General features: G+C 40.8%; 1 protein-coding gene across 1 annotated transcript; it reads left to right on the forward strand.

Annotated features, from left to right (window-relative positions):
* The first annotated feature begins 916 nt into the window (after positions 1-916).
* LOC120526244 (adenosine receptor A1-like) lies at positions 917-24,343 on the forward strand. Its single transcript, XM_039749314.1, has 3 exons — positions 917-1,161; positions 1,272-1,774; positions 23,680-24,343. Exons 2-3 carry the CDS (start codon positions 1,425-1,427, stop codon positions 24,326-24,328), a joined length of 999 nt encoding a protein of 332 aa, XP_039605248.1. The 5' UTR covers positions 917-1,161; positions 1,272-1,424; the 3' UTR covers positions 24,329-24,343.
* The last annotated feature ends 1,435 nt before the right edge of the window (positions 24,344-25,778 follow it).

Consider the following 25,778-nt stretch of genomic DNA (forward strand, 5'->3'; position numbering starts at 1 on the left):
CATGATAGAAGAATTTGAATCGACCTCCAATCCACCTGGCCTTACTCCCATTCCATCTAGCCTCTTGCACGCACAACCAACCTTCCTTCTCTCCATCATATCTGCTAACTCTCTCCTCTTACCAGTCATACTGCCAACATCCAAAGTTTCTACCCTCAGTTCCACTCTCTTTACATTCCTCCTCTCCTCCTGCCTCCGGACACGTCTTCCCCCTCTTCTTCTCCTTCTTCTTCTTCTTTGCCCAACAGTAGCCCAATTTCCACCAGCACCGTGTTGGCTAACAGTACCGGTGGCGGTCATTGTTAACTCAGGGCTCGACCGATCCGGTATGGAAATTTGTATTGTTGTCCGTATTTCGATTTGGCAAGATTTTACACCGGATGCCCTTCCTGACGTAATCCTCCCCATTTATCCGAGCTTGGGACCGGCACGAAGAAACACACTGGTATGTGCATCCCCTGTGGCTGGGTTGTGACAAAGTCCTAAATATGACGGCCCTTAAAAGACCTGCCATTGTTATGTCCCAGACATTAAGGTGCCCTGAAGTGGGGGACCATGTAGAGAAAGTGTGTGACTGTAATGTTGGCAAATCCCCTTAAATGAAAGTCTGTCATGTTCACTTTAATCATGATGTCTGAATTAGAGACAGTAGAGAAATAAATTAAAAGAAACATTATGGAGGGCACTGTATATCTCATGCAATTTATACCGTAAATGATAAAGGGATTTCTCATAGATGGAGTGCTTTCAGGATGAAGGACTTACTCAATGCCATAGGAGCCGCTGACTGAACCAACAGGCATATAATTTAATAATAATAATAATAATAATAATAATAATAATAATAGTAGCAGACAACTTTCCATTTCGTTCCTTTTTTGTTTCACTGACAGGATTGGCTAGAGAAGCAGATTTGTTAAGCTGGGCAGTTTATTAAGAGGGCATCGTGCCATTGTCATAATTTAAACTCTGCAGTGCTCACCATACACAGTGACAGCGGGAGCTCATCGCACGGCAGGAATGCGAGCACAGCAGTTGTTTCATTCGTTTCTCTCCTTGTGAAGTGTTAAGGCACCGAGAGCCATGCAACAGATGAAAGCCACACAGCTCAGCTGGAAGACCCCCAAAACGGCATGCACTCCCCCCACCCGCTCCTTTCATGTAAGTGAAGCCGTAGCCTGAGTCCATCTGTCTAACGTGAAGTCCTGCTACTCAGTCAATGTTCCTTGGGAATGTATTGGAGATTTTTTTTTTTTTTTCCCCTGATGCAGCAAACGGGCTGACAAGAGTCGGAGGTCCTGTGCCTGCAAAAAATATGCAAACTAAAGTGGAATAAGTCCCTGTGCGGGTCGGAGAAGTGACCTGAGCAAGTAGAGACCGAGCTGTTAAGCTGCCTGGGGAGAAGACACAGCAGACTGTCAAGAATGTCAGACGGAAGTGGCCTACAAGGACATGTGGATGCTCTGTATATCTCAGTGGAAGCTGTCATCGCCTTAGCGTCTGTCCTGGGAAACACACTGGTGGTGCTGGTGGTGAAAATAAACCGAGCCTTAAGGGATACCACATTCTGTTTCATCGTCTCCTTGGCCATGGCAGACATTGCAGTGGGAGCCCTGGTCATTCCGCTGGCCATCGTGATAAACATTGGATTCCGAACTCAGTTCTACACCTGTCTCTTTTTGACGTGCCTGCTGCTGATTATCACGCAGAGCTCCATTCTCTCCCTAATGGCCATCGCGATAGACCGCTACCTGAGAGTCAAGATACCCACGAGGTAAGGGGTCCGCACTTCATCAAGTTAGTTTGATTTTGATGATTCAGATGAGAGGGGGTTTAGGCATTAAAGCCTATGACTTGACGCTTCTGCGAGTCTCGACACTTTAAGGGGAAAGGTACTATATTTAAAAAAAGAATTGATTTGAAAATGGAATGAATACATAATTAATACAAAGTGCGTAGACCGCGTCCTTCTGAGAAAATTATTTTATGCACTTTTGTTATGTAAGAATAACTGCATTGAAATTGGATGACTACCGTAACAGTTTTTACAGTCCATTTGTGCTAAAACCACTTTTGTCATTTCAGTGAGTTTCAGCACTGTGGTAATGGTATGCTGTAAGAAAGCCATAATTCATTTTAATAAGTATTTAAATAGCATTTGTTCTCAACATGAAAGTTTTTTTTTTTTTGTGATGTAGAAATGTTCATATCTCTAAGTGCCCTACTGGGAAAGGTGCTATATAGTAAAGATTGATGACATTAACAAAGTTCTTAGTTTGGTTGAGACCAGGTGGCGCAGTGGTTAGTGCTCTCCATGCCTGCATGGGGTTTCCAACTCTTCTTCTTTCCATGTTTATATGACTTTTCTATTTTATTTTTACTAGACTTCTCCAATGGAGGTTTGATTTTTACAGCCCGATGCCATTTCTGGAGTCAACCTTCTCATTTATCCAGACTTGGGATTGGCTCCAAAATGGAGACTGGGTTTCTGCATGGGTTTTCCACTGAATAATCTTAATTTTGTACTCCCACGTTCTAAAAGATGCCCATGTTATGCAGATTTGGGATTCCAAGGTGTTCCTGTGTAAGTGCTAGCATATGCAGGTGCGTGAGCAAGTCCTGCTGCAGATGAGTCCTCCTTAAAGCCCAAGTTCCTGCCTTGCACCTAATGCTGCTGGGATGAGCGCCAGTCTCCTGCAGTGTTTTAGATCCATATCTATGACTGTACGATTTAACATTCTGTGGTGTGTTGATTCTGACTTTGGACTTCAAGCTCGGAGGCTGTGGAGCTCAAATCCCACTACTGACACTGTGTGATCCTGAGCAAGTCACTTCACCTGCCTGTGCTCCAATTGGAGAACCAATACAGAAATGTAATGAATTGTATCTCATAATCAGTAAGTCACCTGGGATAAAGACATCATTTTTAACAATGGGAAGGGTTCTACAGGGTGGCCCAGATCTAATTATGCAGATCTAGATTGTCACGATGACTTTGATTTATGCGGGGACGATTCCAGTTCGGCGCAAAGACGATTCTTCATGTCGTCAGTTCGCACACTTCTCGATGGTCCGGGATTTTTCGGGTGATTTTCTATGTAATAAAACCTAATAAGTTATAGCGTAATTAAAATTGCATAATTAGATCTGGACCACCCAATATATGAGAATAGCGGACCAGAAATGCAATGAATACGTGTAAAATGTTATCATTTATCATGCTTTGTGACAACAATGTTTATGGGTCCGACAGGAAGAGATTCTACACAAGAAGCGCTGATCTGAAATTGAATGAATATCTGATGTTGTTTATTTGTCATTTCATGTGATTTGTTCATTCCTGTGAGTTTGAAAAGGAAAGGCGCTATATAAGAATATGGGTTGAAACTGAATGAGTGTATCCATTCAAAATCAATAGGGATGGATGAGGCTGTTTTCGCATCAGGAGGACATGGCTTCAAAATAAAATTCATAATTTTCAAATCTTTTACGTTTCTCCATATACTGCTAAAAGGTTCTACTTATTTCTAATTGTTGCAGTTGTTTAATTATAGTAATGGGGAAGCTTTAGTATCCGACGTGTGCCTTTCTCTAATTGCATTTTGGGCCTCACGTGTCTCATATTTCTGCGCAGCTTAAACTCAGATCAATGGTCAAGACGGAGAAAGCTTTTAGGCAAATTAAAACTCTTCCCATCCAGATCTGCAAGGCCATTTAAACAAGTTGATGGCTTGGCATTTTTGGCAGCGCTGTACGAAATTCGATTTAACTAAGTACAAGTCAGAGTGAACTTTCACAGACCAAGAAATGAAATCTTTTCATTTAGATCTTAAGGCACAGTGGGTAGTGCTGAAGGCTCACACCTCAAGTGCCCAGGGTTCCACTTCAAGGTCTACATAGTACGTGCATGTTCTCCCTGTGCCAGTGGGCTCTGATTACCACCCACATCTGAAACACGTCCAAGAGAACCTAAATGTTTCAGGCTCAGTCAATATGGCAATGTGTCTGAGTTTTACGGGGTGCTGGACCAACATCTCGCCCAGGCTGGCTTCTATGAGGATGTTCAAAAAGTTTCTGTACTTTTATATTTTCATTGGAAACGGGGAAGGCAGGAGGAGTAGTAACTGGGCATTAAAAAGATGGTACAACTCTGGGAAAATAGCATCACAAACGAAGGTGACTATGTAGAAAGTGATGTCATTTGTTTTTGAAATTCTTAATAAATAGAGTTAAAAATAAGTGCAGAAAAGTTTTTGAACGTCCCTCGTATCTTCTCTGCCATGCTGTTGAGATGTATTTGGGGTCTCACACAACACAATACAGCCAAACGTTCATAACTATGGGTGGCAACAAACTTTGGGTTGCATGTTGTGTGAGTCTGAGTTATGATTCACACTAGTACTCAACGGGAAAGAGTCGCGTGTGGTTTGTGGGTTGTCTTACATTTTAAACAAACATCATTGCTCCCAGGACCCCTCCACCCCTGACATGATGACTGTCATCGGTGATTCTCCAAGACGGACTCTAGCGATTCTAGGTCTCGAAGACACAAAAAAGATGCAAAATTGGGTGACAAGAAAAGAAGGTTTAAGAACCACAGCACTACTGGAATCTTTCATTTCAGAAAACTAATGGATGGGTGGTTGTATTTTTTATCCAAAGTAGTGTGCAAAAGTCTGGACACTTTGGCCAAATTAAATGTATTGTTTATTTCTGAAGTAGAAAGTTAACGCTGTTATTAAGGTCAAGTCAGACGTCAGAACTGGCCGATGTTAAGAGTGGTGTTCCACAGGGGTCAGTGCTAGGGCCGCTGCTATTTTTAATATATATATATAAATGATTTAGATAGGAATATAAGTAACAAGCTGGTTAAGTTTGCAGATGATACCAAGATAGGTGGATTAGCAGATAATTTGGAATCCATTATATCATTACAGAAGGACTTGGATAGCATACAGGCTTGGGCAGATTTGTGGCAGATGAAATTTAATGTCAGTAAATGTAAAGTATTACACATAGGAAGTAAAAATATTAGGTCTGAATACACAATGGGCGGTCGGAAAATCAAGAGTACACCTTATGAGAAGGAGTTAGGAGTCATAGAGGACTCTAAGCTATCAACTTCCCGACAGTGTTCAGAAGCCATTAAGAAGGCTAACAGAATGTCAGGTTTTATAGCGTCTTGATCTGTGGAGTACAAGTCCAAAGAGGTTATGCTCAACCTTTATAATGCACTGGTGAGGCCTCATCTTGAGTACTGTGTGCAGTTTTGGTCTCCAGGCTACAAAAAGGACATAGCAGCACTTGAAAAGGTCCAGAGAAGAGCGACTAGGCTGATTCAGGGCTACAGGGGTTGAATTATGAGCTGAGCCTTTACAGTTTAAGCAAAAGAAGATTAAGAGGAGATATGATTGAAGTGTTTAAAATCATGAAGGGAATCAGTCCAGTGGATTGAGACTGGTATTTTAAAATGAGCTCATCAAGAACACGGGGACACAGTTGGAAACTTGTTAAGGGTAAATTTCGCACAAACATTAGGAAGTTTTTCTTTACACAAAGAACGATAGACACTTGGAATAAGCTACCAAGTAGTGTGGTAGACAGTAAGACGTTAGGGACTTTCAAAACTCGACTTGATGTTTTCTTGAAGGAAACAAGTGGATAGGACTGGCGAGCTTTGTTGGGCTGATTGGCCTGTTCTCATCTAGAGTGTTCTAATGTTCTAATGTCTTTGCTTGGCTCTTGTTTAAAGTGCTTCCTTTCGCCTTCTTTGTGTTCTTTTCATTAATGATCATCTCTGACGAAAATGAAATATATGTTAAATATCTCTCTATTATAATAAAATAATCTTGGGTCGAGACGTGATCTTCTCGGAAAGACACTTTGATGTCCCGTCTCTTTACAACCTTTGGAAGTAAGACCCGTGAGACGGTGACTTTTGCACATCACGCCCTACTTACAAACCATTTAAAACAAGTTCACGGACATCTAACCTCGCAGTTGTTGGAATGCTTTTGGCAAACACACTTCATGTGCTCTCAGCTCTTAAAAATTGTATGCGTTCTAGATGGCACGTCAACGACTAAGCGAAGAAGAAAGGGCAGCTACTGTATGTGCAAATTCTGACAATAAGGAAAATAATAATCAGCCCGGGCCAAGTGGAGTTGAAAACCTCGTAGGTCCAACCAGTGTCAGAAATAAAAGGCTTCATAAAGACATTCAAAAATGTTGGCACGATACACATGTAGAGCAGGTTAGAGATTATGAAAGTACTAAAATTCGAAGAATCAAAAAAAGAAAGTAAAGATCGAATTAGCACAAACAAACGGTGAAATAATGGAACAGTGAAAACTGATTGAATATATGGACATAGGTGATATGTCAGAAGTTTGTAGATATTGTAAGGCTTTAAAGTTTAAGTCGGAGACTTGTAGATCGTCTAATTCGTGTTGCCATCAGGGAAAAGTAGTGTTGCCTCCCAATGAAGAGGTGTATCCGCGAGAATTAAAAGATTTGTTGTTTGGTGAAAGTGAAATCCACAAACACTACAGGTAAAATATCTCAGTCTACAATAATCTGTTTGTGTTCACATCATTCAATGCTCAAGATTTACACAATAATGGACCATACGCTATGAGAATCTGTGGTACCGCAACAATTACACCTACGACAAGTTTAAAATCGAAGAAACCACAATTCGGTCTGATATAATTTTTACAATACGAGGGTAAATCAAAATGTAAAGGCAATTTAAATATGATATGGTAATCATAATGGATAGAAAGTAAAACAATGCACCATGTTTCTTGATGGCTTATGGGTAGTTCGAGCATACACAGCTTAACACTCTGTTATTAGTCAAATTGAAGCAAAGGTCAACTGAACATGGACGATGCGTTGCAGGATTGCACCATTGTTCAACAACATGCCATAGTGAAATTTCTTTGAAAATCACCAAACAGTATGTCGTATCTGTTAAAATTTTTCTATTTATCTATTATGTAGTACCTATGTGTGTTATTCAGTTCTTTTATGTTCCTTGTATTTTGTGGGTGGACACTCACTCATCACCAATAAGACATTGCATCAGGTCAGGTCAGGTTGGGAAGCATACATTGGTACAGTGCATTGACACCCCACAACGAAACTTCTCATGATCCCAGTTGGCAACCCCACCAGGCAGACATGCAGCCCAAACCCAACCTCCAGAAATGACCATCTATCTGCCACAGCCAGGTGTTACGTGGACGTCCCCTTGGCCTGGCCCAGCTGTGCGGGTCCTCAACAATCAGGGTCCTGCAAGCTGGATCACCCTTAGGGAATCATGCCACATGGCCGTAGTGACGTAACTGACACTCCCTCACAATGCAGGTGTGTGCCTCATTCGGGACTCCGTCAGCAACATAAAGTCAAACTAGTGGTACAAAAGGATTCCCTGCACCAAAGGAGTCCAGCCTTTGTCTCAGGTCACTGGATAGTGTCCATGTCTTGCAACCATGTAGCAAAGCAGGAAGCAAGAAGACTCTAAAGACTTGGAACTTTGTACTTTTGCACTGGTATCAGGAGCCCCACACAACCCTTTCCAGTGACCTCATGACCCCCCATGCTCTCCCAATCCATCTGATTTTATTGGAAGTGCCACAAGAGACATGAATGTCACTGCCGAGATATTTAATCCTCTCGATGAGGTCGACACTCTCTCCGCAGACAGACACACTGCTGATGGCCGTGCCCAAGAGGTCATTAAAGGCCTGGCTGTTGGTGTTTATCAGGACATTCGCCAACCCAGACACTCAGACTCCTCACTCAGTCTCTCTCTCTGCCTCCGTCCCTATAAAAATAAAGCTCAGATGGTTCTTGTGAATGCCTGCTGGTGGATTTTAGTGGGTCTCCTAAGTGTTGTGCTTCCCCGGATTCAGGCTCTGGTCTTCAATTTTTCCTGCTCTGTTACTTAGATAGTTCTAGTAGATTTCCATTTTTTGGCAACTCTTTTTTACATTTTGCTCTTGTTTTAAAAATTAACATCCACATTTATAAACTCTTTTATTGGCGTTTTTCATGGTTCCCCCTCTGCTATGAGATACTTGAAGTTTTTTTTTGAGATTCCTTATTATTGATTTTTTTAATTTAAGAAACCTGACCTCCCTCTCGAAGTCCAATCAGGTCTGAGGACCCCCTGTTTTCTTTGAGGTCAGGTTTGCCTTTGGGGTGAGATTTGTCTTGTGTGATATTTTGGATGCCTCACCCCCTTTTGCTCTTTTGTGCTTCACTTTGCTCTAAGGACCCAATCTATCCATTTATCGTGTTTGTTAATCTTTCAAGCCCCACTTCCCCTCTCAGAAAGCCAGTTTTAGCTCTCTACTCATTTTTAGCACTTCTGCTTCTCTGTTTTAGTCACGGCACCCTTACGTTTGTGGTGGGATGCCATCTACTGAAATATGAGACGCTCCTTTAAGAATACTAATTATCAGATTAAAATTTGTAAATAAGCTTAATGCCACATCTACTTATTGAACTTTGCCTTGATCGCTCATCTTTTCCCTCTTGGTGGTCCCAGTGCATTTGGGCACATGTATTCATTTTGTTTTTCTGTTTTGGCTTTCCGGTCTCTAATTTCTTGCTCAGTGTCAGTTACAATCCCTCCTTCACCACAACTTCTAATTCTGCTACGCCTTTCTGGCTTCAATCTCTCTGTGTCACAATGTAAGTTCATCTACAGGGTGAGCCAAAAAGAAGTACCACATTTCAAACATTTATTCTACAAAAACACTATAAGATAAAATACATTTCATTGCGACACAAGGAATGGTATACAAAATAGATTTTTTTCACTGTGTTTTAAAAATGAGGTCTTCAAGGTGGTGGCCATCATTAGTGATACTCTCTTCGAGACGATTTCTGAACACTCGCATGACCTGTTCAGCCATTTCAAGGGTAATAACAGCAATTTCATGCTGAATAGCGTCCTTGAGGGCTTCAGGGTTTTGTGGCCAGTGTGTGTATACCTTCGACTGGAAGAAATCGCAGAGAGCAATATCAGCCGAACGTGAAGGCCACCCGACATTACCGCTCAGCTTCTCCGGAAACATCTCCTGCAAAACTTGCATGAATCTCCACGCCGTATGAGCTGTTGCTCCATCTTCTTGAAACCAGGCATCCACCACATCCATTTCTTCCAGTTGGGGCCACTAAAAGTTCTCTAGCATTTCAGTGCAACGTTTTGAAGTGACGGTGACCGTTGCTCTGCCCTCCTCAAAAAAGTAAGGGCCTACAACGCCAAATTCTGCAACGCAGCACCAAACTATAACACGCTAACTGTGCAGGGGTCTCTGATGAAGTTCACAAGGGTTGGTTTCAGCCCAATAGCAAAAGTTTTTCTTATTTATGCAAACATCCAAATGAAAATGTGTCTCATCGCTGCACATGACGATGACATCTTGATGAACGGTCTGCAGAATGTTCAGCACAACTCTCTACGGCTCTCCCAGTCTCTCTCAGTGAGTTCCTGCACCATCATCATTTTGTATGGATGGAAATTAAGGTCCTCATGCAAAATCCTCCTCAGAGACGTGTTGGAAATGCCAACGGCAGAAGTGGACTGAACGTCTAGGAGACTGCAAAATTGATGCCCTTACAGTTTGTATGTTTTCAGGCGTTCGTACAGTTCGAGGATGGCATGGAGATTTTCTATTCAATGTTGTACCCGTCTGTCTAAATTTAGTGCCCAACTGAAAAATTGTTTTCCGATTTGGGATGTCACCATTAGAAGAAATGCTGAAGTGCGTTCGGAAGGTGAGTTGTGTAGTGATGACGGATTCGTTGTTTTTGAAAAACGCTTTGACAGCGAAATCATGGTGTGCACTGGACCAAGGCATGTTGCTGACTGAAAACTACAAGGGATCGCCAATCAAAGGACCCCCCCTCACTCCAACCCACTCGGCTGACTCTACGTCATGCAATGACCTTGAGAAATGTGGTACTTCATTTTGCCTCACACTGTATTAGGCCCAGGGGCTGCTAAATTGCTTCTTCCTCCCTGATTGAAGACCCTTGACTTAACCCCTCTGAGCACTCGGCTGTCGTCACTCTTTCATTTAACTTGCCTGGAGATATTTGCATTGACGGTTAATGGTGCGCCCAGCGAGTTCATGCAAGACTAGAAATTTGCTTTTCTAGTTATTAGCAGAAATTTGTGTCCCAGTGGCACCAGATTTAGTGGGTGGTGATGTGCAGAGCTGGTGCCACCAACATCTCCAGTGGCACAGTGCAGTATTTGGGACAGTGTTAGCATATGGGTATGTTAGGAGAGGGGTGGGTGATTTATTATTTCTTGCAATAATTTTTTGCTGCTATGTATTGTCTGTTCACTAATTAAATAAAAAAAAATGATGATAGAGGAAAACAATCTCCTTGCTGTAAGATGGCCTGCTGTCATGTCCAGCCATGCCCTTGATACCATTTAGGTAGACTGCCAACCCCTATGACCTAAAAAAATGGAAAGGGATGGATGGGCTCATTCAAAAATCTTCTCATTAATTCCCAAAAGGCAATGTTCCCTCTGTCAAAAGAAATACACACTACTCTGTAAGTCGCTCTGAAACAAATAAATACGTACCCAAAAAAATCAACATGATGGACTGCCTGGCCAGAGACCCAGATTACTCATGGAAGTTAAAATCTGCTACTTTAGCTGAGTGATTGTTTTTGGCAAATGTTTCACATGCAGAAAGAACATCATGACAAACTCGCAGTAAATAAATCTTTTAACCTTGCAATATTCTTTATGGAATTTATGGAACTACAGAATTTTAACCCAAAAAAGCATGGAGCCTTTAAAATGCTTTATCCACACATACTGCCGAGTGGAGTACATTAAAAAGAATGAGGTCCTAGTCCGAGAGATACAGTGGATCTGGAAAATATTCAGGCCCCTTTACTTTCTGCACACTTCATAGTGTTGTAGATTAAATTTTAAATGGACACATTTACCATTCTTGCCAATCAATACACACTAAACAACCCATAATAACAAAGTGAAAACATGTTTTTACAAAGGTTTGCAAATCTCTCCATCATTTATGTATTTAGACTTCTCATTCAGTGCTTAATTGAAGATCCTTTAGCAGCGGTAACCACCTGCAGTCTTCTCAGGTGAGTCTTTATAATTTGGATTTGAACAGTTCTTCGCATTGAGGAAGAAGTTCTCAAGCTCCATTAGTTTGGATGGGAAGCATCTGTAAAATGGACATCTTCAGGTCTCTCTACAGATGTTCAAGTCTGGGCTTTAGCTGAGGCACTCAAGGACACTTACAGAGTTGTCCCAAGGCCACTGCAGCACAGGGACGTGCGGTCTCACCTGTCATCATGAAAAGAGTAAAAATAATAATAATAATAATTATAACATAAAATAAATGTGTCCACTGGTCTTTGCTATAAATTTGTTTCAATAATTGTGATAATTTTTATGGTCAAAATCACTGAATGTGCGCATTTCCTGTTAGAAAATAGAGGAGAGAAATGCGAGGAACGGAAGCGATGAGCCTCACCTCACCTCGGACTGTGCTCTCCCTCACACACGGGGTTGATGCCTGCGATTGGTGCGTGCCTGTTACTGTCTCTCTGTATGTCGCCAATATAATGTTTGCAGACATGTTTATTATACACGCTGACTTTCCACAGTCTGCCTAATATCTTTAATGAATGTGTGTGACATATTTAGTCTTGGTGATCGGACATAAAACTGCAGTGAAAAGGCACAAGGTGAGGCAGACAGCACCGTGATGCACTGAAGGGGGCGTATGTGAGCCCAACAAGAGCTCGTTCCTGCTGTTCTTCAACTCAGAGACTCTGGCCGTCGATAAGTTAGCAATATCAGAATGTCAAGTGCACTGCAGCAGTCCGTTATTTTTTATTTTTTGTTCTGACTGACTGCCAAAATGGAAGATAAAGACTTTTAAAACTAAAGGAAAATAAGGAGGACTTTTACAAAAAAGCAATGGAGATTTTCATGGAGAAGGACAGGTGCATGGACTTCATTTACAAATAAAGGTAAGAATAAACAGCTTTCAATTTTATTAAAAAAATGGGATCAAACTAAGAAAAACAATCCAATATTTAAAAACTAAATCTTGACCTTAAATAAAATATTTTTCTGCTTTTCTTTTTATTCTTTTTTTAAACAGTCTGTATTAAAATTGATTAAAGCATAAGAATTAAAAGCTTTTAAAAACAAGTAAATATTTCAATTAAGGTCAAAATTGAAAAATGTTTTTTTTTATTCCCCACTCTATACTTTCATTTGTAGTAAATGAGTGTGAATTGTGGAATTGCAACGGCAAATTTAGAACACATGGAGGGTGTGGAGCAAATGTGCTCTCTCCGCTCTCTCTCACTGCTATAAATGTAATGTTCTTTCTCAGCCAAATATTTACCGTACCTATGTGGGTGTAATGAATGCTGATGAGATATGAAACATAACTAGTAGTCAGTGTGCAAGCTGCCAATTGAATAGTGAATGAATAAGCTACCCTTTTGGGTTCATATATTTGTAAATCAGACTCTGAAGGACTCAGTGCCTCACCAGCCATGAACATCACCACACGTTACTGTCGCAGCATTGTCTTGGCTGTATGCTGCAGAACACTGACAGAAGCGGAGACGGAGAAACTATCTATTCAGACAGATGGATATCTGAATTTGTATGACATCTTTAATAAAAGCATCTGTCACATGTAACCTAGTATCGATGAATAATATGGCGTTTTATTTTATAGTAAACTAGCTGTCCGTCACGGCTCCGCATGAAGTAGTGAAACAGGACAACCTTTAAAAATCATAACAAAATTAAAAAAGAAACGTTCTGGGCAAGCAGAAGGTAGATGCACTCCAACGTCAAACGTTGGCACTGTATCTGATCGTGTTTAGCTCTGATGGGTGAGCGTCCTCCGTGTGGGGAGAAAAGCACATGGTTGTGATTTCTCAAGCAAATCACCAGAGCCCCGCCCACTTCCCCCTCCCCTCAGCTCAAAGCATCTGTCAGATTTGTGCAGATAAATTGGTTCCGCAAGCGAACTATAATAATTAGTGATAATGAGAGAAGTTGCAAAATCAGAAAATCAGAAAAAACCTGATATAAATCCGTAGTCATGCAGACAGACAAAATTTGGATTATATACTGTATATATATATATATATATATATATATATATATATATATATATATATATATATATTGTCACGCGTGCGAGTAGGAGGCCGCGGACGGACCTTAAACTGCTTCAAAAGACGTTCGCCGGCAGGGAGTGGCGGGTACTAACCTTTCTCCTTTGTCTTCCAGGAAAAAAGACGCTCCGCCATTGTAACCTTCCCGCAGTACGTCCACTTCCGCCCTTCCTCCGCCATCTTCCTTGACGAAAGCAGTCCCATCCTCCCTCACGGTTCCTTCCCAGCATTCCTCCACTTCCGGCTCCTCCCCTATAAAATGGCCGCCGACGCCTCTGAACGGCGTCGCGCATATGAACTGTTTTTGTTTATATCTTTGACCTGTTTTTTCATTGTGGAGTGTCCGCAATATACGGGGCCGGAAAACCCCAAAACTTTATGCTGTTTGTTGCCTTTTCTTTTACAATATATATATATATATATATATATATATATATATATATATATATATATATATATATATATATATATATATGTTGTTTATACATATATATTATGATTTGGTTTATGTATAATTTATTTGTCGAACTGTTCCAAGAGACTGAGTTCGAATAGCAGCACAGTCAAGTGTCTGTGTGTGAAATTCAAATTTTCTCACCTTGTTACAGTGCTTTGCTCCCACATGTATGCATGCTAGGTTACCCTGTGACTCTGAATTTGACTGGTACCCACACAGTATATGGGTATGTGCATGAATGTGCCAAGCAATAGACTGGCCATCCACCATACACTTATAAAGATTTCCTCCACTTTTTCAATTAGCCATAACCCTCCACATATCATTGGCATTCCTGGCCTGGTGCCCGCAATGTCAATTTAACTGGGTTTTAGAATAATTATTAATCTGTAAATAAGGTGAATACCGAATGCAGCGTGATAAACTCGGTGTCGCTCAGTCACACATCTCAATTGTGCTTTTGTCATGGGATTTCCACTCAATTAATGTGTAACAGGCCAGGCCACCACAGAATGTGCCTTCAGTGCCCTCAGGTGACAACGTCCTATTCATTCAAAGCAAGGCACTCGCACCGCATCATGTCGCAAGTTAATCATTACATTCAGTTGGTAACTTTTTTTTTTTTTAACTTATCAGTTGACCCATAATTTATTTGAAGTTGGGGGGGTGGGGGGTGGGGGTTATAATTTGAGGAGTTGATTATTAATGCTGACAAAATATCATAGACTCACTCACTCATCAAGAAACACACATTTCCCATTTAGCAGGATGGAATGCTAAATTTTAGGTTTGTAGGTGTTCACTAAGTAAAACATTTCAAAATATTAATAATTAATATTTAGGGGTAACCCCCACAATATGAAAAAAACACCCCAAAATATCAAAAATGCTTTGAATGATTTGATCGATTTGGTGACATTTTAGAAAAATAAAGAAATTGCCCCATGAATGTTTTTTTTGTTTGTCAATATTTATTTCTATTATGCTGCACTAAGACTGTCCTTTATGCAAATGAGGTACGCAACACAAGTGATTGACGGGCCATGTGAATGGCAGCAGTAACCAATAGGGTGGAGGTACAACTGAAGGAGGAGATGCGTACTGGACAGGAAAAAAGAGACCTGATCACATTGTGAAAATGGAAAAAGAAACGTTAGTGAAACTGACTGAAGGAAAACTTTATTGCTTAAAGGTTGATCTTTGATGGCACATGAGACTTAAAAGAGATTCTCATTTATGTTTCCTTTAAGTATTAACTTTATCACAGAGGTTTCCCCTAAAAACAGCTTTAAACAAAAAGGAAACATGAGGTACAACTGAGGTAAAAAGAGTCAAAATTGAGAATTTGGTTTGAAAAGCATGTGATCTCTTTCTAGTTTTATTTTAATCTCTTCTATGACTTCATCATTTTTTTACTGATTATTCGAGTGATGCATTTTATCCAATGTGACATATAACTTTTGAGACAACTTTTTACTATTGGACCACAGGCAGATGAAGGGACTTCCTTCTCATCATGCACGGTGTCAGTAGAGGGATTTTAACCCACAAGGCTTGAAATCCAAAATCTTAACCACTATGCCACACTGCATGCCTTTATTTCAAGAATGTGTATGATCTACCTGGAGCACAGAAATATAAATCAGAGCGACTAATAGTATTAATCAAAAGCAAGGACTACATTTTTGTAATCATACTTAAGAGTTTTATTACCACAAATAACTGTCCACACATTTCAACATTTAATGCAAATACATTCAAATTTAAAAAAATAAATAAATAAAAATGTTAACACAGTGCTTTGAAAATCGGAGCCCATTGTGTGACTTTGCTGAGACCTTTGCTGAATCTCAAGAAGAGACACTTGTGAGAAATCCTTCTAAGGAGAAAAATCTGAGCAGTAGAAGAGCAGAAGAAAATATCTCCATTTTAGAAAATTTGAACAATCTAAATGAGAACAGGCCATTCAGCCCAACAAAGCTTGCCAGTCCTATCCAATTAATTCTTCTAAAAAAATATCAAGTTGAGTTTTGAAAGTTCCTAAAGTCTTAATGCCTACCACACTAATTGATAGCTTATTCCAAGTGTCTGTGGTTCTCTGTTTAATTTCAAATGTTTGTGTGAAATTTCCCTTCAACAAGTTTCCAGCTGTGTCCCTGTGTTCTTGATGAACTCATTTTAAAATACAAGTCTCGATCCACTGTACTAATTCCCTTCAGAATTTTAAACACTTCAATCATGTCACCTCTTAATCTTCTTTTGCTTAAACTGTAAAGGCTCAGCTCTTTTAATCTTTCCTCATAATTCAACCCCTGTAGACCTGGAATCAGCCTAGTCGCTCTTCTCTGGACCTTTTCTAGTGCTGCTATGTCCTTTTGTAGCCTGGAGACCAAAACTGCACACAGTACTCAAGATGAGGCCTCACCAGTGCATTATAAAGGTTGAGCAGAACCTCCTGTGACTTGTACTCCACACATCGCTATATAACCTGACATTCTGTTAGCCTTCTTAATGGCTTCTAAACACTGTCTGGAAGTTGATGGTGTTTAGTCCACTATGACTCCTAAATCCTTCTCATAAGGTGTACTCTCAATTTTCCGACCACCCAATGTGTATTCAAACCTAATATTTTTACTTCCTATGTGTAATACTTTACATTTACTGACATTAAATTTCATCTGCCACAAATCTGCCCAAGCCTGTATGCTATCCAAGTCCTTCTGTAATGATATAACGGATTCCAAATTATCTGCTAATCCACCTATCTTGGTATCATCTGCAAACTTAACCAGCTTGTTACTTATATTCCTATCTAAATCATTTATATATATTAAAAATAGCAGCAGCCCTAGCACTGACCCCTGTGGAACACCACTCTTAACATCGGCCAGTTCTGATGAGGTTCCTCACACCATCACCCTCTGCTTCCTGTGTCTGAGCCAATTCTGCACCCATCTAAAAACATCACCCTGAACTCCCACTTCTTTTAACTTGATGCCCAACCTCTCATGTGGCACCTTATCAAATGCTTTCTGAAAGTCCAGATAAATAATATCATAAGCTCCACTTTGATCGTATCCTTTTGTTGCCTCCTCATAGAATTCCAGCATGTTAGTAAAACACGACCTCCCTCTTCTGAACCCATGCTGACTGTTCAGAATAACTCCTGTCCTTGTCATGTGTTGCTCAATCTTATCCTTAATAATTCCTTCCATTAATTTTCCTGTGATGCTTGTTAAGCTTACTGGCCTATAGTTGCTTGGATCTGCCCTGTCACCCTTTTTATATAATGGGATGATATTTGCCATTTTCCAGTCCTTCAGAATCTCTCCAGTGCACAGTGACTTCCTAAAAATATGTGCCAAGGGTTTATATCTGTACTCACTAGACTCCATAAGAATTTCAGGGTAAATATTGTCTGGCCCCGTTAATTTGTTTGATTTCAGCCTATTTAATCTGAGCAGCACTTCTCCCTCTACATTCTCCAAATCCTTCAGTATCTCCTTAGTAATCCCATTTACCGCTGGGAGGTTATCTACTACCTCACTTGTGAAGACCTCAGAAAACTGTGAGTTAAGAGCATCAACTACAGTATTTCACTGTTCACTGTTCACTATTTCTGATGCATTTCACCTCCTCCTTGACTGTTCTTTTACTACTAAAATACTGAAAGAATCTCTTTGGGTCATCTTTCTCCTTCTCTGCTATATTCCTCTCTAACTGTTTTTTAGCCTCCCTCACATCCTTCTTAATGGTTGCCCTCATGTTCTCCTATGCCCTTCGGTTCACATTGGACTTACTAGTCTTTTATGCCTTATTCAGCTGTTTTTTTTTCCTTTGTAACTTCTTTTTTATCTCTTTATTAACCCACTGTGGAGTTTTTTTTTTTAAATTTCCCATAATTTCCAAATGTAGGTATGTACCTGTCTTGCATTAAACCTGGCCCACTACTCCTCATCTGTCTGTAAAGCGTATCCCAGTCTTTTCTCTTTAGACTTTGCCGCATTTGCTCAAAATGTGCCCTACCAAAGTTAAATGTAACCGTTTTAGTCTTTGCATCTTACAAAATACTGAGAACTGTATTATTGTGTATTATGGTCACTTGACCCCAGTGGTTCAATCACCTCTATGTCCTCAATTCTATCCTGATTATTAAAAAATACTAAATCCAGAAAGGCTTCACCCCGTGTTGGTGCTTTAACATGCTGTGTTAAAAAACAGTCACTGATTACTTCTAAAAACTAACGCTCTCGTGCCTCCGCCATTTGTAAGGTTATCGCAGTTAATATTCGGATAGTTAAAGTCCCCCATGACTATAATATCCCCTTGTAAATTTGCCTTTCTAATATTACTAAAAAGATGTGCATTGGAATTACTGTCTACATCGGGTGGTCTATAACACGCTCTCATTTTGGTTATCTGTTCTGTTCTATCAACTTCCATCATCCAGCATAATAGTTAACAAGCGCTTGCCTTTTGCTGTTGACTGCCGGCACTCTCAGACGGGCACCAGCTCTCATTTTGGTTATCTGTTCTGTTCTATCAACTTCCATCATCCAGCAAATCAACCATCGCTCTTCGACTAAGTTGCACCCACCCCAAAGCCCCTGAAACAGGCTCCTCGATCACAGTGCTGCAAACTCCAAGGGGAAAACGCTGGTCTTAGAGAGTGGCGCTTGAAATGCTCCTCGATCTTCACTTTAACACTTCAGTATAACTCACAGGGCATCGTCACGTTACGTATGTCCATTTCAAGCACTGCTTTGCCTTCACATTCACATCTGTGGACTTTAAATGAGAACTCCATACAACTGATCAAAATCACAAAAAGAAATGCTGTACCTGAGAGAATGGCATAAACAAGTGAAAATCGTAAACATCTAATAGTGATAATAATGCTGTATATACTCAAATGTCATACTATTCCTGATGATCTAAGCCATTTCCATTCAAAACAATACACTGTTGGCACGGTGGTGCAGTGGTAGTGCTGCTGCCTCGCAGTAAGGAGACCTGGGTTCACTTCCTGTGTGGAGTTTGCATGTTACAATACAATACAGTTTATTTTTGTATAGCCCAAAATCACACAGGAAGTGCCGCAATGGGCTTTAACAGGCCCTGCCTTTTGACAGCCCCCCAGCCTTGACTCTGAGAAGACAAGGAAAAACTCCCAATAAAAACCTTGTAGGGAAAAATGGAAGAAACCTCGGGAAAGGCAGTTCAAAGGGAGACCCCTTTCCAGGTAGGTTGGGCGTGCAGTGGGTGTCAAAAGTAGGGGGTGAATACAATACAATACACAGAACCGAACAATTCCTTAATACAGCATAATAATAAAAATTTTAGAAGTACGGTTTAACAGTAGATGATATGACATAATTAGGTTTGGATATTTTTAGAGTCCTGGAGACCTCATCCATCAAGCTGCCTCTCCATTTGGCCATGCCACAGTTGAAACGTTGCTCCGATGAAAGGACCCCTCTTTCCCATGATACCTGTGATCCTCCATCAGGGATGACTTTACCATAGATGGAACATAGATGTTCTCCCCGTGTTTGCGTGGGTTTCCTCCCACAGTCCAAAGACAGACAGGTTAGGTGCATTGCTGATCTTAAATTGTCCCTGGTGTGTGTGTGTGTGTGTGCCCTGCAGTGAGCTGGCACCCTGCCTGGGGCTTGTTCCTGCCTTGTGCCCTGTGTGGGCTCCAGCAGACCCCCGTGACCCTGTAGTTAGGATATAGCGGGTTGGATAATGGATGGATATTGAGAATAGCACCAATTAAGATGTACTGTATGGCCCAGCGTACATGAGAGCTTGTAGTATTATGGGATGTCAGGTGAGAGAAATAGATGCATGTGTACTAGTAATAGTTTGTATTTGTATTATACTGAATCAATAAGAAAGTGAGTGTTTATTGGCCAGAAGTAAGTTCATTTGTATTTACCTTGCATTGCTCATTTGTTTTACACTTAAGATATAACATTGTTCAAAGTGTACTTTTTAGTGTTTAGAATGTTTGCCTCGGTGTTATCAATTTAACTTTGTTGAATCTGTATATTGATAAACTTTATTGCTTTAATTTTCATACTGCTGACAAGTTAGTAACTAGACTCATTTGAGAATTATACTGACATCTAGTGGAATTGTATGTGTAATTTACTAATAGGTTTTTCTGTATCCTTTCTTTATTGCAGAGCACACACACACGCACACACACGCGCGCACACTCAAATACATGTACTGTATACGTCTTTATGTACCAGTCAGTAAATTAGCCTTAATGTCCTTCTGAGCAGCAGTGTAGCGTACTCTAAGTCCTTCACAAGTGTTCTGACTGACACCCCAGAGTGAACACCACATGTCCTGAGCGCCTCAAAGATACACCGTCATCCTTTGCTACAAATAGTTTTTGAACTTTGATTTAGAAGTTCATTTTGACTCTGGTGTAGGATGAAGCCTGGCAGTAATAGTGGATCTCAGGCTACCTTTATGCGCGACCCCTCTGGGTAAACAACAACAACAACAACATTTATTTATATAGCACATTTTCATACAAACAGTAGCTCAAAGTGCTTTACATATTAAAGAATAGAAAAATGAAAGACACAATTATAAAACAAAATAAATCAACATTAATTAACATCGAATAAGAGTAAGGTTCAATGGCCAGGGGGGACAGAAAAAACAAAAAAAAACTCCAGACAGCTGGAGAAAAAAATAAAATCTGTAGGGATTCCAGACCATGAGACCGCCCAGTCCCCTCTGGGCATTCTACCTAACATAAATGAAACAGTCCTCTTTGGATTTAGGGTTCTCACGGAAGGGCTTGATGATGATGATGGTCACGTAGACTTCTGCCTTTTAATCCGTCCATCATTGTTGGAGCATCATGAAGCTTTGAGTAGGTTGGTGGTGGCGCAGGCCACCACCACAAAGAAACCGGAAAAGAAACAGAAAAGAGAGTAGGGGTCAGTATGGATTTTAGAGCCACCATGAATAGTTATTTTGAGGAAATTGAACATATGGAGTATCAGGATTAAGTTAAATTACGATTAAAATGAAGTTATAAAAAGGCCATGTTAAAGTAATGTGTTTTCAGCAGTGTTTTAAAGTGCTCTACTGTATCAGCCTGGCGAATTCCTATTGGCAGGCTATTCCAGATTTTAGGTGCATAACAGCAGAAGGCCGCCCACCTCACCACTTCTTTTAAGTTTTGTTCTTGGAATTCTAAGGAGACACTCATTTGAGGATCTGAGGTTACGATTTGGAATATAAGGTGTCAGACATTCCGATATATAAGATGGCGAGATTATTTAAGGCTTTATAAACCATAAGCAGAATTTTAAAGTCAATTCTGAATGACACAGGTAACCAGTGTAGTGACATTAAAACTGGAGAAATGTGTTCGGATTTTCTTTTCCTAGTTAGGATTCTAGCAGCTGCATTCTGCACTCGTTGCAAATGATTTATATCTTTTTTGGGTAGTCCAGAGAGGAGTGCGTTACAGTAATCTAGTCGACTGAAAACAAACGCGTGAATTAATTTCTCAGCATCTTTCAGTGGTATAAGCGGTCTAACTTTACTTATGTTTCTTAAGTGAAAAAATGCTGTCCTAGTGGTCTGATTAATATGTGATTTAAAATTCAGATTACAGTCGACAATCACCCCAAAGCTTTTTACCTCCGTCCTGACTTTTAATCCTAATGTATCCAGTTTATTTCTAATAGCCTCATTGTATCCATTATTGCTGATCACGAAAATTTCAGTTGACGTTCCTGGCCATTTTGGAGGCCTCAAACCACTGTGGTCATTTTGAGTGAGTGAATCACTACTGCACTGAAGTAGGAGAGTAAATCAAAAAGTAAATGCAATTTGAAAATGACTCTGTAAGTGTAATGAATAGAAGCTGACGTAATACAACGCTTTCACGCTGGCTTATGGGTAGTTTGAACAAACGCAGCACAACACTCTGCTGTTAGTGTAGTTGAAGCCAAAATCAAATGACCATTGTGGAATTGCACCTTTGCTGTCGATTTCTTTGGGCAGATAGAGTGAGACCTGCTGAAATTCAGGGAAGAATGTTGCCTTGTACAGATCAGTAAGTTTTTCGGTAGCAATCTTGTACGAACTTTGCTGTTGTACACCAAATCATGATGCACTATGGTGTCTGCAGATCCGTCACTGATATCCAAATGTGCAGAAACAGCAGACAACGTAATCCATCGGTTTTCTTTGATGAAGGCAATCACCATGTTAAGGGTACGTTTGTGTGCACAGCATTGATGGTCGACAAGATTGAGCTTTGTCGGTTACGCTTGTACTTCATGCTTTTAAATCTTTCTACCCATTCAGAAACTTTTTGTTGAGTCTTGCAGTTTTCATTTCCATATTGAGCCAACACCCTTTGGTGAATCTCAGCAGGTTTCACTCAACCTGCCCAAAGAAATCTCACTACAGCGCATTGTTCAACACTAGTGAAATCAAACAGCAGGGCATCCATGCTCATTCAACCTTGGCTTCAACTAGACTCATGGCAGAGTTATGTACAAACTACCCATAAGCCATTGTGAATGTCTTGCATTGCATCAGTTTCTATCTGTTGTGGTTACCACGTCATTTTTAAACTGCCTTTTTGATTTACCACTATAATTCCTTTATGTTTTTTTTAGTTTTGTCCTATAAGATTTGATGTAGTGGGTCTCATTGACAGCTGTAGTATTGGCTTTTATTCTAACATCACAGGTGGCTGCAGAGGACTTTGATCAGGAAAACCTACTGCAGCCCACTACTGTGATGTGAGCGAGAGACGTAAATCTAAACGATTTTACCGATGTAATACGGATTAAATGCTTTACGCAGCAGCAGAAAAGATCATATGTGAACAAAGAATTAGGAACGAGGCTTTAGGGAGCAGTATTCCTTGTTTTCCACTGTAACGGCCAACCAAAGGCCTATGGGCATATCAATAGGCCTCACACAAGTGAAAGACAGAGAGGGAGACAAAACACAGGAAGAAAATAAACCAGCTAACAAAAATAGACTCCATTTATTGTCAGTCAATCAGTTTCCAACCCGCTATATCCTAACACAGGGTCACGGGGGTTTGCTAGAGGCAATCCCAGCCAGCACAGGGCACAAGGCAGGAAACAAACCCCGGGCAGGGCACACACCCGCACACCAAGCGAAAATTTAGGAACTCCAATACACCTAACCTGCATGTCTTTGGACTGTGGGAGGAAACCCACGCAGACACTGGGAGAACATGCAAACTCCACGCAGGGAGGACCCGGGAAGCAAACCCGGGCCTCCTAACTACGAGGCAGCAGCACTACCCACTGTGCCACCGTGCCGCCCATTAAGTAAAATCAATGAAATAGAATATAAAGGTAAATATATCAGCCTCTTAAACAATACACAATTCACAGTATTAGGAAAAAATACATTTGCTAAAACTGAACAAAGATGTCGGGGCTCCCTCATAACACGATGCAACAGTTCTGTTGGTTCTTAACAGAATATGAAATACTTTATGAAAATGTATACATAAAATTAATTTTTTAAAGGCTGAATCAACTTAATACTACTGTCGGTCAGTCAGTCATCTTCCAACCCACTATATCCTAACTACAGGGTCACGGGGGTCTGATGGAGCCAATCCTAGCCAGCATAGGGCACAAGTCAGGAACAAACCCCGGGCAGGGCACCAGCCCATCGCAGGACGTACACACACACACCAGGGACAATTTAGAATCACCAATCCACCTAACCTGCATGTCTTTGGACTGTGGGAGGAAACCCACGCAGACACTGGGAGAACATGCAAACTCCACGCAGGGAGGACCCGGGAAATGAACCCGGGTCTCCTTCCTTGGCTTGCAGCATTCATTTGTGTTGAAAATGACTTTTGAAGGGTGATGTTTCTTACCAAAATCTATTGACCAGTTGAACAAAAAGACCCGAATAGTTCAAATTACAAGTCATCTTGTGTTTTGCTCTTTCTACAGGTACTGCATCATCGTCACTCAGCAAAGAGCGTGGATGGCTGTCAGCCTGTGTTGGCTGCTCTCCATGCTGACAGGCCTGGTCCCTATGCTTGGCTGGCACAACGAGGAGGTGCTCCACTCCAAGGAAAGGAATGTCAGCTCAGGAAACATCATCTGTCATTTTTCCACGGTGATGCGAATGGACTACATGGTTTACTTCAATTTTTTCGGGTGGGTGGTCCTACCCTTGACCATCATGGTAGGGCTCTACATCGAAATCTTTTACGTGATCAGAAAACAACTGAACAAACGGGCCCAGTCGTCCAGCGATGCTAGCAAATACTACGGCAAAGAACTCAAGCTGGCCAAGTCCTTGGTACTGGTGGTCTTCCTTTTTGTCATAAGCTGGATGCCCCTGCATATAATGAACTGCATCAGTTACTTTTGTCCACAGTGTCAAGTACCAAAGAGCGCCTTATACATTGGCATTTTCATGTCGCATGCCAACTCGGCCGTGAATCCTTTGGTGTATGCTTTCAGAATAAACAGATTTCGAAGCACGCTCATCCAGATTTGGAAGAATTATGTGTTGTGTGAAAATGTCAGTGCAAGTTCATGCAATGTAATCTTGGAAAATGCCGCAGAGAAAAAAATAAACCAAAAACCTTAATATCTGGTCATGCTTGTTATTAAGGGACTGAATGGTCATGGAGAACCAGAATAAAGTCTCTATGCCACCACACCAACACCTACTAAAAGTAGAGGCCAGCCTCAGAGCCAAATGTTGGTTTATTGGTTTACTTATTGAACAACCTAGAAGTTTAGGAATCCTCAGGCATTTGGAGGCCAATTGTTTCTCACTTTACCGCCATTCCCATGGGTTCAGTTTATGAAGCTGGGCTGATGAGCCATTTCATAGATGGAGCAGGAGACCTGCTGTGCAGTATCTTTAACATTTTGATTATTAAAAAAAATATCTTGCAAAAACACAACATACAGTATTTTATCCTGGTGGTCCCAGTTTACTAACTTTGGCACAAGCAGGGGCTCTTTGTTACTCATTTTGGTGTGATTTCTTCTCTAGATCTAGAGAGGGAGCAGAGAGAGCCAGAGATAGGCAGGAGAAGGTGCCTGCTGGTCTTGCAAACACCAGGGTGGGAATGGCAAGGCCTCTATGGGGGGGCAATAAGCCATGCATGTGTGAGATATACCCAGGATAGTCATTAGTATCAGTGTAAGAAACCAACATGGAAACAAATGGTTCTAGAAGGTCCAGGGGTGCAGAAGCACTAGGGTCCTCATGGAGAGGACTTCTACAACTCAGGAAGTACAGTCATTCCAGGGCTTTGCTCTGATGTTTTAAGTATCTTGACAGCCATATACATATGGAGCACCACGACAGAAGGAGAGTGAGTGAACAGTCAGCTGACACATGTAGGAGAGTCCATGATCAGCTAGAGAGAGAGCTTTGGTGCGTTACTACAGCAGGAAAGTGTGAGAGCTAACACGTCAGCTTGACTGCAGTTCAGCAGCTACTAAACAAGGGGCTGTTGGTTTGCTTGTTTCGACTTTGTATGCTCCCTGTGTCCATTAGAACATCAGAAAAACTGTGACAGGACAGGCCATTCAGCCCAACATCTCTAGTTGGTTGTTAAAAGCAGAATGGATCCCTGGATACTTCACCTCAGTTTTGGTTGCTGCTGCTGCTGCTTGCTTGAAACATTGGGATCTTCCATGAAATCTGAAGACCTCCTGCTGAAACTGTATGGTATAAATAATAATAATAATAATAATAATAATAATAATAATAATAATAATAATAATAATATTAACAACAGCAGTTGAACTTATTAATCCATCCATTTCCTGAAGCCAATTTTCTTTATAATTACTTATGAAGAAATAGGAATGTGTTATTCATGTACCCATTTTGTAAACTCACTTTTCCATTAAAATGTCATAGCTGGCTGATCCATATACCTTCATCAATGGGCAAATGACAGGAGCCAACCTTGGCCAAGATGTCAGTCATTGCTAGACACCCTTGCTTCCAATTAACACCACACTCATCTTTATGGTATGAGAGAAAACTGGACCACCAGTAGAAAACTCAGATGAAT

The sequence above is a fragment of the Polypterus senegalus genome, chromosome 3 (genome assembly GCF_016835505.1).
Source record: "Polypterus senegalus isolate Bchr_013 chromosome 3, ASM1683550v1, whole genome shotgun sequence".
NCBI lineage: Eukaryota > Metazoa > Chordata > Cladistia > Polypteriformes > Polypteridae > Polypterus > Polypterus senegalus.